The sequence below is a fragment of the Cherax quadricarinatus genome, chromosome 9 (genome assembly GCF_038502225.1).
Source record: "Cherax quadricarinatus isolate ZL_2023a chromosome 9, ASM3850222v1, whole genome shotgun sequence".
NCBI classification, from domain to species: Eukaryota; Metazoa; Arthropoda; class Malacostraca; order Decapoda; family Parastacidae; genus Cherax; species Cherax quadricarinatus.
The window spans coordinates 46,496,107-46,513,818 of NC_091300.1; the positions used below are offsets into that span (position 1 = coordinate 46,496,107).

The 17,712-nt window shown below is 38.5% G+C and overlaps 1 protein-coding gene across 2 annotated transcripts in view; it reads right to left on the reverse strand.

Annotated features, from left to right (window-relative positions):
* Window positions 1-2,150: 2,150 nt before the first annotated feature.
* Window positions 2,151-17,712, reverse strand: part of LOC138852471 (large proline-rich protein BAG6-like) — a gene marked incomplete at its 5' end in the record, with an annotated part of 60,039 nt that continues 44,477 nt past the window's right edge. The window contains 3 exon segments of one of the 2 annotated variants that reach the window (XM_070083413.1): window positions 2,151-2,978; window positions 8,691-8,847; window positions 10,434-10,622. In XM_070083413.1, coding sequence (XP_069939514.1) covers window positions 2,779-2,978; window positions 8,691-8,847; window positions 10,434-10,622 — 546 coding nt within the window. 2 annotated transcript variants of the gene reach the window in all.

Sequence of the window (17,712 nt, forward strand, 5' to 3'; positions counted from 1 at the left end):
TAATGTAACTAAAATTTTCTTAGCAACGTACAACAGCAATATACAGTAAACCCTCCCCTAACAGGGAAGATACACTCCTGAAAATCATTACCTTATGTAAAATAGGGCTAAATAAGGCAAAAAACATATGGATAAAATAAAGTTACATTCTTAAAATCTGCAACAATGCCAAAAACTTTTTTAATATCCTAATACTGTATGTCAAAATTCTTTTGCCTTATATTCTAACAGGTGTTGCTTGTTAACAAGAAAGTGCATGGTGTGGGTTACTGTGACTACTGGATCAAGCTGGATGCAGCAAGGCTTGTGAAGTCAATTATTAGGTACACTGGTATAAAACATAAAAATATAAGCTGCTTCACCTTACCAAATTGTACCAAACACAGGAACTTACCATATCTACACCAAGTAACAGATGAATACATTTGATAAAACCAGAGAAAACAAAACACAGAAGTGTTGAAAACAGCATCAGCTAGACCTATCCACATTTCAACACAAGTAAAAATAAAAGCCACACATTCTTACCAAACTGAATTGAACATACAAGAACTTTTAATTATTATTATTTTATTATCACACTGGCTGATTCCCACCAAGGCAGGGTGGCCTGAAAAAGAAAAACTTTCACCATCATTCACTCCATCACTGTCTTGCCAGAAGGGTGCTTTACACTACAGTTTTTAAACTGCAACATTAACACCCCTCCTTCAGAGTGCAGGCACTGTACTTCCCATCTCCAGGACTCGAGTCCGGCCTGCCGGTTTCCCTGAACCCCTTCATAAATGTTAATTTGCTCACACTCCAACAGCACGTTAATGTTAATTTGCTCACACTCCAACAGCACGTTAAGTATTAAAAACCATTTGTCTCCATTCACTCCTATCAAACACGCTCACGCATGCCTGCTGGAAGTCCAAGCCCCTTGCACACAAAACCTCCTTTACCCCCTCCCTCCAACCTTTCCTAGGCCGACCCCTACCCCGCCTTCCTTCCACTACAGACTGATACACTTTTGAAGTCACTCTGTTTCGCTCCATTCTCTCTACATGTCCGAACCATCTCAACAACCCTTCCTCAGCCCTCTGGACAACAGTTTTGGTAATCCCGCACCTCCTCCTAACTTCCAAACTACGAATTCTCTGCATTATATTCACACCACACATTGCCCTCAGACATGACATCTCCACTGCCTCCAGCCTTCTCCTCACTGCAACATTCATCACACTAAAACTCTCAATAAAGATGAATGCATCTGAGAAAGTAATAACCAAGAAAATGTAGTGAAGTTGTAATAAAATGGCAGGTTTTTTGTTGCTTTTTAAGTGCTATGATGGTCTGTACCATGAGCCTTGCTCAAGAGATGTGGTAGGCTATGTCTGGATGTGGTCAGGTGCAGACTATAGGTCAATATGACTAAAACTGGTGAACCTATACTGTAAATCCCGAACACAATAACTGGACAAAAACTGCGCTTCACTGAAGTTCTTACTTCTGCTATACTACTTTCTCGTTTAACAATTATTGATATGATTCTTAACAATACATAAATTATCATCAATAGGTGGCAAACAAATTTAAGAAATACAGAGTAGGTACACTGTTTCTGAAGGCATGGGAATATCTTTTTAGTGTAATTGTGACAATGCACAATTTTGGGTTACTAACCTTCTAGAAAAATAATTTAAAATCATCGAAGTCTTCTACTGTATATTAGAGCATTCCTTATATTAATGCAATGAATATCCCCACAAACAAATTTTTTATAGAAGCGCTTTAAAATAATGAAGAACCCATAAGTTATAGAATTTGGAAAACATGTTAAGAAAAATGTTTTCTAGGGACTTGCTTTCACTTGGTGGGAGGCAGAGGACTGTAGCAGCAACACTTGCAGTCCAGCAAGCATATTGTGAAAATCAACAGAACTTTACCTGAACTTCATACACAACTCAGGGTTCTCCTACTGCTATTTTTCAGCAACGTTCAGCCAAAATTGCATCACGTAGGGTTGCACCATGAGAGTTTACAGTATATTTATATTTTGTCTGAATTCCTATTAATTTACTTTCATTATATTTTTGGAGACAATGCTGTTCCTAACAAAAACTTGTTGAAAAAAAAAAAAAAGGAAAAATATTAAACACAAAAAGTTTACTCTATTTTTTAATGCATTTAAGGTAATCCAAGATCAATTACAACAGCTAATTGATAAACATACATAATTAAATATTTGTCTTAAGAAGTCCTCAAACATTAACATTTCAAAGATTTCTACTTTTGAGGCACAACCTAAGCACCACTTGGGGTCCTCCTTACAGCATGCCCATATCAGTCTTCACGAGTGTGAATAAATGAATCACAGACAATATCTGCAGTTTGGAGCAAGTCAAGGGTATCATTGTAAGTACAATACAGTATAAGGAACTTACTAACCCAAAAAGTTATAATTTTGCTAAGTAGTTGTAATTTTTAGGGATACATACACTCCTAAAAGACGTATATAGATTTATATTTGTAAGGAATCTTCGCATACATTAAAGCTATTCCTTACAGTACTAAGTTTTGTGGGATTCTTGTACCCAGTTTCAATTCCCCTCAAAAACAAAATTCTGTCTTGTTAAAATTATTTGTCAATTCCATACTTAGGGAGTTTTAAAAGTTTCTCCTCACTCCAGAACCAGTATTTCACAAATTATGATTACAAAGCTTGAAGTAATTCAGGAAAATTCATACACGGATAAATAATTTTAAGCCTTTTAAAATATACATATTGAAAATTTACTTCTCTTTCCTTATATGCTCTTCACTTTTAGGGAATTTCTCAGGAAGAAAGTCTTTATTATGATTGAGGCGTTCCCTGAGCGATGTGCGCATATGACCAGCAAATGACTCTCCTAGCTGACTGCCAGCTTCACCTGCAACACTGTCCATAACTACACGGTTGACACCTGCACCTCGCATGCTGTGCCGCAAAGTATCTGTTGACAACATTTGCATAGAGATTTCATTAGAAAATTATGAATAAAAAATTTAAATATACATGTTATTTCAATATGCTCAAAAGCATTACAAACAATTATAAGATTTCAAAAACAAATTAGAAGTTTTACTTAATCCTGTAAATGTTCAATTCCCCAATCTGAAGTGTCCACAGGGTCAAAAAAAAAAAAAAAAAATGGTTATTAGTTCTTATGAAATGGTAGAGAACCTTTTTCTGAGGGTAATAAAACAAAAAGTACAAAATTTGATGGAAAAACTTAAAAAATTACACTTTTGCCAAATTTTGCCGTGTCAGTGATATTTACGCATCGACGATTTTGCCCACCTTGAGTTCTGTTTTAGACCAATTGTCCCAGTTGTAAAAATTCTTAGCTATTTCAGTAGTATGTCTTCCATTTTATTGACTGTGCACAGGAAACTGCCCAATCACAGATTGGTAATTTGGAAAATTTCACAAATTTCAAAACATTTCAGTTTCAAAATGGGGTCCAGAATAAACAATGCAGGTATCCTTGGCACTAAAATAACATTTCCTCTATTCATTAGTTATGTTCTCAGATTTAACATATGAATTCCATTTTAAATTTTTATTCACACACAAAAACAGATTTACTGTTATGCAATATTGTAATAATCGTATAAAAAATATCAGCACATTCATGAATGCTTATCAGACCCACCAGTTGGAAGTATACTGGCTGAGTGATGTGATTTGTTTACTCTGGAATATGGGCAAAAATCAAATATTTCCGCTAATTGGAGCTCAATTTTAACCCTTTCAGGGTCCAGAGGCCAAATTTCAAAGTGTGCACCAGGGTTCAAGTACAGTGGACCCCCGACATTCGATACTAATCCGTTCCTGAGAGCTCATCGAATGTCGAAAATATTGAAAGTCGAATTAATTTTCCCCATAAGAAATAATGGAAATCAAAGTAATCTGTGCAAGACACCCAAAAGTATGAGAAAAAAAAATTTACCACATGAAATATTAAGTTTAATGCAATAGAATAATTACAATAACAATAACAATAGAATAATTGACACTTACCTTTAATAAAGATCTGGTGATGATTGATGGGATGGGAGGAAGGGAGAGTGTCAAAGTTCTTACTCTTTAGAAGGGGAATCCCCTTCCATTAGGACTTGAGGTAGCAAGTCCTTTTCCGGGGTTACTTCCCTTCTTCTTTTAATGCCACTAAGACCAGCTTGAGAGTCACTGGACCTCTGTCGCCATTCCTTTAAGATTTGTCTAAAATGGGCCATAACATTGTCATTGTAATAGTCACAAGCACGGCTTGCAATAGCTGTGTTAGGGTGATTTTCATCCATAAAGGTTTGCAGTTCAACCCACTTTGCACACATTTTCTTAATTTTTTAAGAAGGCACAATGGAGTCCACAACTGGCATAGGCTTCTCAGGGTTAGCCCCAAACCCTTCAAAATCTTTCTTAATTTCCATACTAATTCTCACCCTTTTTACCACAGGGTTGGCACTAGAAGCTTTCTTGGGGCCCATGGTGACTTATTTTGCAGAAACAAGCACCAAAAACAGTGATAATATGGAATGTACCAAATGTATCCTTAGATGCGCGCACACTGGCTGGCTTGTAAACACTGGCACACATGGGGCAGTTCAGGCCACACGTGGACAAGTCTTGTACAAATCGTATCAAATGTCAGGTTTTCCATCGAATGTCGAGGCGAAATTTTTGCATTAAAATGCATCGAATGTTGGAGGTCCACTGTATTATCAAAAAAATTTTGTTATTTTTTCTTATGAAATGGTAGAGAATCTTTTCCTGAAGGTAATGAAACAAAGTACGAAATTTGATGGAAAACTGACGAAATTATGCTTTGCGAATTTTGATGTGTCAGTGATATTTACACATTGGCGATTTTGCTGACTGACTCCCATTTTAGGCCAATTATATTATTCCAGTCGACCAAATTCTTAGCTATTTTGCTAGTATTACTTCTGTTCTATCGACTGAGCACAAGAAATCGTCCAGTAAACTGTTTTGACTAAACTTACAAGGGTTATACAGCACTTGAGGAATGAGAAACAACAAGGTCTGATAAATATAAAACAAAAAGGTAAGGGAAAGGAGTGTAGTATGAGCAGTGTAAATACTGTATTCGATGCACATCACACACAACCAAATTCCTGCATGTCATCATGAGCCAGCTTAAAGGCCAGGGAGTTTTGTTTATTCTCAGTGAGTGACCCACTGGGGTAAAGGGTGAATGCCAGTTGTGCTGTGTGCTGGAGGTTCTGCTTCCTCGGATGAGGGAGGGAGGCCCATGGAAAATTACCTTGCATATGGGGCAGCCTTGGATGCTCAAGAGACTGAGATGATTAACACCATACTAGAATCTGTCCTAAGTATGGGTGTTTAAAACTGCAGCAGAGATTTCTCATACTCGTGCCCTTTCTCCAAATTCAGCTTAAATCACGGTATTACTATATACTCATTGTTAATAATTGTACACAATTTTGGTGGCAGGAATATATGGTAAATCAATGCTAGCATCTACTGTATGCTTGATTCCTCTTTCTTTTCAGTGTTCTATTGACTGTGTATAAGCTGGCATCTTTTTGCATAGCCATGTACAACAGGCATTCATAAGTACTTGTGCTCATCATAAGGGATAGCTCAAACTGCCAACATCAAGGTATCTCCCCTTGGAATATTATCTACTATATAAAATTACTTTCTTTTAAGACACAAAATAACAATAGTACTAGAACAAACCAAATAAGAATAAAATTCACAACTGGTTCACAAATTGTAAATAAAAACAGGACATTTTATTTCATCTAAGGCAATTACTTGATCATTAGAGTATTAGCAACTTCATAACAGTCCAGGAGAGACCCAAATGTTGCTCTGTAATAATTTGCATAGTACGGTTTTGAACAGTACAGGTTTTGAATAATCTATAAATTAAAAAAAAAAAAATAGCTTGAGAGGTTTTTAGAGAGCAGAGGCGGTATAAGGAGGACAAAGTATATAGAGAGTAAAAGAAAGGTGATAAGTGGTAAGAGTGCAAAAGGAGAGCAAATGATAGTGTGGGAAAGGCACTCAACAAATTCTGCAGAGAATAAGAAAAAAAACTTTGGAATGAGAAACAGGTTAAGAAAGCCTAGGGAACGAAAGGATTTGCCAGTTAAAAACAGAGTAGGGAAGTTAGTAGATGGGGAGCTGGAGGTATTGGGTAGATGCCAGGAAAATTTTGAGGAACTTTTAAATGTTGATGAAGAAAGGGAGGCAGTAATTTCCTGCACTGTCCAGGAAGGAATAACATCTTTTAGAAGTGAAGAAAAGCGGGATGTTAGTGTGGGAGGTGTGCGAGGCATTATGTAGAATGAAAAGGGGGTAAAGCAGCAGGAATTGATGGGATCGTGACAGAAATGTTAAAAGCAGGGGCTGATATAGTGTTGGAGTGGTTTGTATTTTTGTTTAAGAAATGTATGAAAGAAGGAAAGGTATCTAGTGATTGGCAGAGAGAGTGTATACAGTGGACCCCCGCATAACGATCACCTCCCAATGCGACCAATTATGTAAGTGTATTTATGTAAGTGCATTTGTACGTGTATGTTTGAGGGTCTGAAATGGACTAATCTACTTCACAATATTCCTTATGGGAACAAATTCGGTCAGTACTGGCACCTGAACATACTTCTGGAATGAAAAAATATCGTTAACCGGGGGTCCACTGTAGTTCCTTTATATAAAGGGAAGGGGGACAAGGGGATTGTAAAAAAATATAGGGGAGGTTTACTGAGTATACAAGGTAAAGTGTATGGTAGGGTTATTTTTGAAAGAATTAGAGGTAAGACAGAGAGCAGGACTGCAGATGAACAAGGAGGATTTAGAATGGGTAGGGGATGTGTAGATCAAGTGTAGATCATTGATGCATATATGTGAACAGAATTTAGATAAAGGTAGGGTAGTTTTCATTGCATTTATGGATTTAGAAAAGGCATATGATAGGATGGATAGGGAAGCAATGTGACAGATGTTAAAAGTATATGGAACAGGTAGTAAGTTACTAAATGCTGCACAGAGTTTTTGAGGATAGTAAAGTTCAGGTTAAGGTGTGTAGGAGAAAGGGAGATTACTTCCCAGTAAAAGTAGGACTTAGACAGGGATGTGTAATGTCACAATAGTTGTTTAAAATATTTATTGATGGAGTTGTAAAAGAAGTAAATGCCAGGGTGCTGGGGAGAGGGGTGGGACTAAATTACGAGGAATCAAATACAAAATGGGAGTCGACACAGTTACTTTTTGCTGATGATACTGTGCTCTTGGGAAATTCTAAAGAAGAGTTGCAAAGGTTAGTGGACGAGTTTGGGAGGGTGTGTAAAGGTACAAAAAATAAAAGTGAACATAGATAAGAGTAAGGTGATGAGGGTATCAAATAATTTAAAGAAAAATTGGATATCGCATTGAAGGGAGTATGGAAGAAGTGAATGTTTTCAGATATTTGGGAGATGACTTGTCAGCAGATGGGTTGAAGGATGAAGTTAATCACAGAATTGATGAAGGAAAAAGGAGAGTGGTGCATTGAGGTATCTGAGGAGACAAAAAGCATTATCCATAGAGGCAAAGAAGGGAATGTATAAAAGTATAGTGGTACCAACACTCTTACATGGTGGTGAAGCATGGGTTGTACAAGTGTGTGGTGTAAATATTATGCAGAGAATTCTTAGTGTGGAAATTAGGAGGAGGCCTGGAGTTACAAAAAGTATTTGTCAGTGGGCTGAAGTGGGGTTATTGAGGTGGTTTGGTCATTTAGAGAGGATGCAGCAAAATAGTATGACCTGGAGGGTGTATAAATCTGAAGTGGAGGGGAAGAAGGGTAGGGGTCATCCTAGGAAAGGATGAGAGGGAGGGGGGATACAAGAGGTTTAGTGTGCAAGGGGGCTTGAACATGCAGCAGGCATATGTGAATGTATCAGATAGGAGTGAATGAAGACAAATGGTTTTTGGGACCTGACAAGCTACTGGAGTGTGAGCAGGGTCATATTTTGTGAAGGGATTCAGGGTGGACTCAAGTCATGGAGGTGGGAAGTACAATGCTTGCATTTTAAAGGAGGGGTTTGAGATATTGGCTGTTTGGAATGACATCTAAACTGTCATAACTGGGCACCTCTGCAAAGACAGCAATGTGTGAATGATGGTGAAAGTGCTTTGTTTCTTTTTTGGGTCACCCTGCCTCAGTGAGAGACAGCCGCCATGTTAAAAAAAAAAATATTACTGTTTATTTACAACTGTAATAAAAATCTTTACTACTATTTTTTCAGTTTTATCTGTTGTAATTTCTTTATTTGCAAGTGCATGCAAGAGTTTCGTGTGCATTGATTTGTACTAAGCAAATGGCTAAATATTTTTGCAATCTGACACATTTAATTGTATTGTTGGAATGCATTACATTAAAACACATTATAATAATACCTTGATTACTATGGTATTGCACAATACAGTATTTTTGGACATACATTAACTGCACTATGCAAGGCATTTTGGTATGGCTTTTATTTTCAATTTGTGAATCAGTAGTGCATTGTTCAAGGTATCATGACATAATACAAGCCACTTTCTAAATTAAAAAATTAAGCAATGAAGCTTACTGAAATTATTTTACATTAAACAATGTTACTTATCTGATTAAATACAACCAACTAACCTTGTACAACTTGCTGCACAGAGCCATGTGGTTTGTGCTGTGATGCAAGCTTGCGACGCTTAAGTGGCATGCCACATAGATAAGCATCACTTAAACTTGTGTCTGGCACTCCTCGTCGTTGTCTTTCAACATCCCGTGTTATTACAGGAATCCAGTCCTGCAGAAACTTTTCAAGATCAGTTATGACTGAAATTAATGACCAATATTGCTGTCTGAATCACCAAAGTTAACAAAAATGTACCAGTTTCAAAAAAGAGACAAGATTATCAGTGCCACGAGAAAACATCCTCCAAAGATTTTACCCAAGTTTAGAAGAAGGGTTCCAAAAGCAGCAAGGTTGAAATACATAGTACAAGTATAGTGGAACCCCGAGTTTCAGCCGTAATCCGTTCCAGGAACTAGGCCTAAACTTGAAACAGCCAAAAGGCAAAGCAATACTTCCCATAAAAAATAATGTAAATACAATTAATCTGTTCCAGACCCATAAAAATATTCACAAAAGATACATTTTTTAAAGAATAACTATAGTTTTACATACACACAACACAGATAAATACATACAATATACAATAGACAAATTCAAATTTAAATAAACATTTAAAATAACATTTACTTACCTTTATTGAAGAGACTTGCTGGCATCTGGAAGATAGGGAGGAGGAGAGAGGAAGGACTTATTGTTTGGAAGGGACATCCCCCTCCATAAGGACTTCAGGTATCAAAGCCCTCTCTTGGGTTACTTCCCTTCTTTGTCTTTTAATGCCAATAGGACCAGCTTGAGAGTCACTGGACCCCTGTCCCACAAAATAACTGTCAAGAGTGCTCTGTTTCTGGTGCCTCTCAAGATTTCATTAAAATGGGACATGGAAATTGGGCTCATGGTGGCTTATTTCACAGTCACAATTAATGAAGAAGCACTAAACACAATGAATATATTGTGAAATGGTTGCCTGGCTGGCTGGTTAGTTGCTTGGATGCCTGGCTGAATGAGTGTGCAGAGCCATGTTCACACAAGGATAAACAACGGTAGACTGGATCACGATGCCTGCGTGGGAAGGCGCACAAGAGCAGGCAGGCAAACAGGTCTGGTATGCTGGCCAAAACCCGGGGCAATGGCCAAAACTTGGGACAAAACTTGGCCGAAAAAAGTGGTCGAAACTCAAAGCGGCCGATACTCAGGGTTCCACTATAGGCAAAATTATCATCACTGGAAAACACAGACATCTACACAATAGCTAGTACATCAAGAAATCCATGAACCTATATGCAGACACTGATATGTCATGGCAACCTTTGAACAACATTCTGCAGTGGTACAAAATTCAACATATGGTCAAATACAGAAGAGCTGTAGCTAATGCTGAATTGTCATTAACACTGTCTATAGTATAGTATGGTACAGTAACATATGTACATACACATGCATGCATGTGCATAAGCATTTGTACATGAAATATTGGTCACAAGTAGTGACCATCAGAATAGAGTATACCATTCTCTTACAGCAGTTATGCCCTATTCGGCACATGGCCTCCTACTCAATGGGCACTCGCAATTTTTGAACTTGTAGCATGACTAGGTTAGACATGAGGCTGCTTACTTCCTTGTGTACTCTACAACTGTGGAATGAAGCAACAAAATTAAGAATGTGTATCCCTTCTCCAAACTACTTGGTGTAACCCATGAGATGCCATAACAAAATAGGTTTAAAGCAAAGTATAATAAAAATATACTGGTTATTACCTGTGGGACAGCAGAATGCCATGGTTGTGATCCTCCATTGATGATAATTGGAGCATCATCTGTCAAAGAATCTTCCTCTTTATCTTCATCAGTTTCTCCCGTTGCTCCTTCTACAGTTATTTCTAATTCAGATTCTAAACCAGTTGTTGATACCTCTTCCATGCAGCCCACTTCCTCAACTTCCATTGGCTATATAAAGAGAAACAATGCTAATTTGTATTACAGGGACTTATTCTTATTTATTGGATATTTTTTATACCAATTTTTAACTTTTAACATTTAACAGGTTATTTCTCAGGGTATATATGTGCAGAAGACAAAAATCTCAACATACTGATGCAATGTCTGGAAATGTGATACTAAGTTATAAATTACTGTATGTGGTACACATCAAAGAAATCTAACACTCAGACAGGTTATGTTTACAATCTTTATGCTGTGTATAAAATTCATATGGAGACTGGTGAACTATGCAATTACCATTAACCTAGGTCTCTAGATTTATTTTAAAACAACATTTACAATGTTAAGTCACATACATTTTTAACACTACAGTAACCTTTAAACTGCCACATGCGATCAACAAGTGTGCACATACTGCCACACACGTAGATCGTCAAAATTTGGCCTACATCAGATAAAATAGGCCTGCAGCATTGGTGTGCACAACAAAAAATTCCCTTGCCACAATGGGCATTGCAGTAACAGTTTGCTTCAAGGTACCATACCACCATGTTTCATCTTTGACATCTCACTCCACCGACTATTGGACATTTGCAATTTGCCCTGACTGATTCTAGTACTGAGGGCCAAGTTGAACGAATATGAAGATCCAGAGAGTTACTGCCACTACAGATGCCCCATTACACAAGGAAAATCCTGATGAGCTTTTAAGCACTATATAACACTTCATTCCAATGAGAAGAAATATGTCCAGATGTGTTATGCATGTTCTACCATCACCAGTAAAACAAGGAAATGCAAGCACACGATTCTTGTGAAAATAATTACAAAATTCTACTGTGCATGAAACCCTGCTTTAAGGAGTTTCCCGAGCTCAAGCAACTGTAGTTGGGATAATGAACAGCGAGTGTATAGTGCATATACAGTGGACCCTCGACCAGCGATGGCATCGATTAACGATAAATCTGACTAGCGATACATTTTATCGCAAAAATTTTGCCTCGATTAGCGCTAAAAAACTCGACCAACACTATTCGTTCCGTCTGAGACGCGTCCACTTCTGGCCAGTGTTTACAAGCCAGCCAGCCACCGCGGTCACTTCCAAGCATACAATCGGAACATTTCATATTATCACAGCCTTTTTAGTGATTGCACCTGCAAAATTAGTCACCATGGGCCCCAAGAAAGCTTCGAGTGCCAACCCTACAGCAAAAAGGGGTGAGAATTACTATGGATATGAAGAAAGAGATCATTGCTAAGTATGAAAGTGGAGTGCGTGTCTCCGAGCTGGCCAGGCTGTACACAAAACCCAAATCAACCATCGCTACTATTGTGGCCAAGAAAACGGCAATCAAGGAAGCTGTTCTTGCCAAAGGTTCAACTATGTTTTCGAAACTGAGATCGCAAGTGATAGAAGATGTTGAGAGACTGTTATTGGTGTGGATAAACGAGAAACAGATAAGTCACTCTGTCTGACTTTTTTGGGTTATCCTAGGTTTTCTGCACATATGCTGCTATGTATGATAATTCTATGTAACTGTATTTGTGTATACCTGAATAAACTTACTTACTTACTTAGCAGGAGACAGCATCTCTCAAGTGATCATTTGTGAAAAGGCTAGAAAGTTGCATGACGATTTAATTAAAAAAATGCCAGCAACTAGTGATGTGAGTGAATTTAAGGCCAGCAAAGGTTGGTTTGAGAGATTTAAGAAGCATAGTGGCATTCATAGTGTGATAAGGCATGGTGAGGCTGCCAGTTCGGACCACAAAGAGGCTGAAAAATATGTGCAGGACTTCAAGGAGTACATAGACAGTGAAGGACTGAAACCTGAACAAGCATTTAATTGTGACGAAACAGGCCTGTTTTGGAAGAAAATGCCAAGCAGGACGTACATTACTCAGGAGGAAAGGGCACTCCCAGGACATAAGCCTATGAAAGACAGGCTTACTCTGTTGATGTGTGCCAATGCTAGTGGTGATTGCAAAGTGAAGCCTTTATTGGTGTATCACTCTGAAACTCCCAGAGTGTTCAGGAAAAACAATGTCGTCAAGGCTAATTTGTGTGTGCCGTGGTGGGCAAACAGTAAGGCATGGGTCATTAGAGACTTTTTCTATGACTGGTTACACCATGCATTTGCCCCCAATGTGAAAAATTACCTATTTGAAAAGAAATTAGACCTTAAGTGCCTCCTGGTATTAGACAATGCTCCTGGTCATCCTTCAGACTTGGCAGAGCGACTTTCTAGGGACATGAGCTTCATTAAGGTGAAGTTTTTGCCTCCTAATACCACTCCTCTTCTAAACACTAAGAAGATCAATGCTCTCCCCTCCTCCCATCCCATCAATCATCACCAGATCTTCAATAAAGGTAAGTGTCATGTAACTGTGCATGTAATCTTCAGTTTGTGTGTATTAAAATTAATATTTCATGTGGTAAAATTTTTTTTTTCAATACTTTTGGGTGTCTTGCACGGATTAATTTGATTTCCATTATTTCTTATGGGGAAAATTAACTTGACTAACGATAATTTTGACTAACGATGAGCTCTCAGGAACGGATTAATATCGTTGGTTGAGGGTCCACTGTACTAGAAAAGAAAAACAGTAGAGTAAAAAATCTCAGTAAAATTTTTTTCAAATAAATAATTAAGTTACTGAATGCTAAATATCTTTTTTTTTTTTTTCAAGCCAACAAGGTGACTAGAAAAAGAAGAAATGGAAAGTATTTTCTTTTTACAATTAGTAATTTATACAAGAGGGGTTACTAGCAAACGGCTTCCGGCATTTTAGTAGCCTCTTACAACACACATAGCTTTCGGAGGAAGGATTCTTCTCCACTTCCCCATGGAGTATCCTGTAAATATTATTTTTTTTTTTTTTATTATCACACTGGCCGATTCCCACCAAGGCAGGGTGGCCCGAAAAAGAAAAACTTTCACCATCATTCACTCCATCACTGTCTTGCCAGAAGGGTGCTTTACACTACAGTTTTTAATCTGCAATATTAACACCCCTCCTTCAGAGTGCAGGCACTGTACTTCCCATCTCCAGGACTCAAGTCCGGCCTGCCGATTTCCCTGAACCCCTTCATAAATGTTACTTTGCTCACACTCCAACAGCACGCCAAGTATTAAAAACCATTTGTCTCCATTCACTCCTATCAAACACGCTCACGCATGCCTGCTGGAAGTCCAAGCCCCTCGCACACAAAACCTCCTTTACCCCCTCCCTCCAACCTTTCCTAGGCCGACCCCTACCCAGCCTTCCTTCCACTACAGACTGATACACTCTTGAAGTTATTCTGTTTCGCTCCATTCTCTCCACATGTCCGAACCACCTCAACAACCCTTCCTCAGCCCTCTGGACAACAGTTTTGGTAATCCCGCACCTCCTCCTAACTTCCAAACTACGAATTCTCTGCATTATATTCACACCACACATTGCTCTCAGACATGACATCTCCACTGCCTCCAGCCTTCTCCTCGCTGCAACATTCATCACCCATGCTTCACACCCATATAAGAGCGTTGGTAAAACTATACTCTCATACATTCCCCTCTTTGCCTCCAAGGACAAAGTTCTTTGTCTCCACAGACTCCTAAGTGCACCACTCACCCTTTTCCCCTCATCAATTCTATGATTCACCTCAACTTTCATAGACCCATCCGCTGACACGTCCACTCCCAAATATCTGAATACATTCACCTCCTCCATACTCTCTCCCTCCAATCTGATATCCAATCTTTCATCACCTAATCTTTTTGTTATCCTCATAACCTTACTCTTTCCTGTATTCACTTTCAATTTTCTTCTTTTGCACACCCTACCAAATTCATCCACCAATCTCTGCAACTTCTCTTCAGAATCTCCCAAGAGCACAGTGTCATCAGCAAAGAGCAACTGTGACAACTCCCACTTTATGTGTGATTCTTTATCTTTTAACTCCTCGCCTCTTGCCAAGACCCTCGCATTTACTTCTCTTACAACTCCATCTATAAATATATTAAACAACCACGGTGACATCACACATCCTTGTCTAAGGTCTACTTTTACTGGGAAATAATTTCCCTCTTTCCTACATACTCTAACTTGAGCCTCACTATCCTCATAAAAACTCTTCACAGCTTTCAGTAACCTACCTCCTACACCATACACCTGCAACATCTGCCACATTGCCCCCCTATCCACCCTGTCATACGCCTTTTCCAAATCCATAAATGCCACAAAGACCTCTTTAGCCTTATCTAAATACTGTTCACTTATATGTTTCACTGTAAACACCTGGTCCACACACCCCCCTACCTTTCCTAAAGCCTCCTTGTTCATCTGCTATCCTATTCTCCGTCTTACTCTTAATTCTTTCAATAATAACTACCATACACTTTGCCAGGTATACTCAACAGACTTATCCCCCCTATAATTTTTGCACACTCTTTTATCCCCTTTGCCTTTATACAAAGGAACTATGCATGCTCTCTGCCAATCCCTAGGTACCTTACCCTCTTCCATACATTTATTAAATAATTGCACCAACCACTCCAAAACTATATCCCCACCTGCTTTTAACATTTCTATCTTTATCCCATCAATTCCGGCTGCCTTCCCCCTTTCATTTTACCTACTGCCTCACGAACTTCCCCCACACTCACAACTGGCTCTTTCTCACTCCTACAAGATGTTGTTCCTCCTTGCCCTATACACGAAATCACAGCTTCCCTATCTTCATCAACATTTAACAATTCCTCAAAATATTCCCTCCATCTTCCCAATACCTCTAACTCTCCATTTAATAACTCTCCTCTCCTATTTTTAACTGACAAATCCATTTGTTCTCTAGGCTTTCTTAACTTGTTAATCTCACTCCAAAACTTTTTCTTATTTTCAACAAAATTTGTTGATAACATCTCACCCACTCTCTCATTTGCTCTCTTTTTACACTGCTTCACCACTCTCTTAACCTCTCTCTTTTTCTCCATATACTCTTCCCTCCTTGCATCACTTCTACTTTGTAAAAACTTCTCATATGCTAACTTTTTCTCTCTTACTACTCTCTTCACATCATCATTCCACCAATCGCTCCTCTTCCCTCCCACACCCACTTTCCTGTAACCACAAACTTCTGCTGAACACTCTAACACTACATTTTTAAACCTACCCCATACCTCTTCGACCCCATTGCCTATGCTCTCATTAGCCCATCTATCCTCCAATAGCTGTTTATATCTTACCCTAACTGCCTCCTCTTTTAGTTTATAAACCTTCACCTCTCTTTTCCCTGATGCTTCTATTCTCCTTGTATCCCATCTACCTTTTACTCTCAGTGTAGCTACAACTAGAAAGTGATCTGATATATCTGTGGCCCCTCTATAAACATGTACATCCTGAAGTCTACTCAACAGTCTTTTATCTACCAATACATAATCCAACAAACTACTGTCATTTTTACCTACATCATATCTTGTATACTTATTTATCCTCTTTTTCTTAAAATATGTATTACCTATAACCAAACCCCTTTCTATACAAAGTTCAATCAAAGGGCTCCCATTATCATTTACACCTGGCACCCCAAACTTACCTACCACACCCTCTCTAAAAGTTTCTCCTACTTTAGCATTCAGGTCCCCTACCACAATTACTCTCTCACTTGGTTCAAAGGCTCCTATACATTCACTTAACATCTCCCAAAATCTCTCTCTCTCTCCTCTGCATTCCTCTCTTCTCCAGGTGCATACATGCTTATTATGACCCACTTCTCGCATCCAACCTTTACTTTAATCCATATAATTCTTGAATTTACACATTCATATTCTCTTTTCTCCTTCCATAACTGATCATTCAACATTACTGCTACCCCTTCCTTTGCTCTAACTCTCTCAGATACTCCAGATTTAATCCCATTTATTTCCCCCCACCGAAACTCCCCTACCCCCTTCAGCTTTGTTTCGCTTAGGGCCAAGACATCCAACTTCTTTTCATTCATAACATCAGCAATCATCTGTTTCTTGTCATCCGCACTACATCCACGCACATTTAAGCATCCCAGTTTTATAAAGTTTTTCTTCTTCTCTTTTTAAGTAAATGTCTACAGAAGGTGTTACTAGCCCATTGCTCCCGGCATTTTAGTCGCCTCATACGACACGCATGGCTTACGGAGGAAAGATTCTTTTCCACTTCCCCATGGACAATAGAAGAAATAAAGAAGAACAAGAGCTATTTAGAAAAAGGAGAAAAACCTAGATGTATGTATATATATATGCATGTGCGTATCTGTGAAGTGTGACCAAAGTGTAAGTAGGAGTAGCAAGATATCCCTGTTATCTAGCGTGTTTATGAGACAGAAAAAGAAACCAGCAATCCTACCATCATGCCAAACAGTTACAGGTTTCTGTTTCACAGTCATCTGGCAGGACGGTAGTACTTCCCTGGGTGGTTGCTGTCTACCAACCTACTACCTAAATATGGTCACAAAATATAAATGCTAATCCCATGTGTTTAAAAAAAAAAAAAAAAAAAGTTTCCAAAAATACTGTGAAACTACAATACAATTTCATGTTACTCCCACTGTAAGTTTAAGGGTTAGCAGCAGAAACAACTAACATCTCTACATATAAAAGTTCAAAAGAAGTGCTCAGTAACACTTTTAGGGTTCAGACCTTCCCTCAATATGAAACTTTTCCACAGGGTCCAAGAATTTTAATTTTTTTTTTATTTATACGGTAGAGAATCTTTTTATGTAGATAATAGTAGTAGGTAATAGATAGTAGATTGGTAGACAGCAACAGCCTAGGGAGGTACTACCGTACTGCTGAGTGAAAGTGAAACAAACCTGCAACTGTTTTACATGATGGTAGGATTGCTGGTGTCTTTTTAACTGTCTTAAACATACAAGATTTCAGGTGTGTCTTGCTACTTCTACTTACACTTAGGTCACACTATATATGCATATTAATATATACAAACTCATCTGAGTTTTGTTTGATTTTATCTTAACCCTTTGACTGTCGCGGCCGTATATGTACGTCTTACGAGGTACCGTGTTTGACGTATATACAGTGGACCCCCGCATAACGATGGCATCGCATAGCGATTT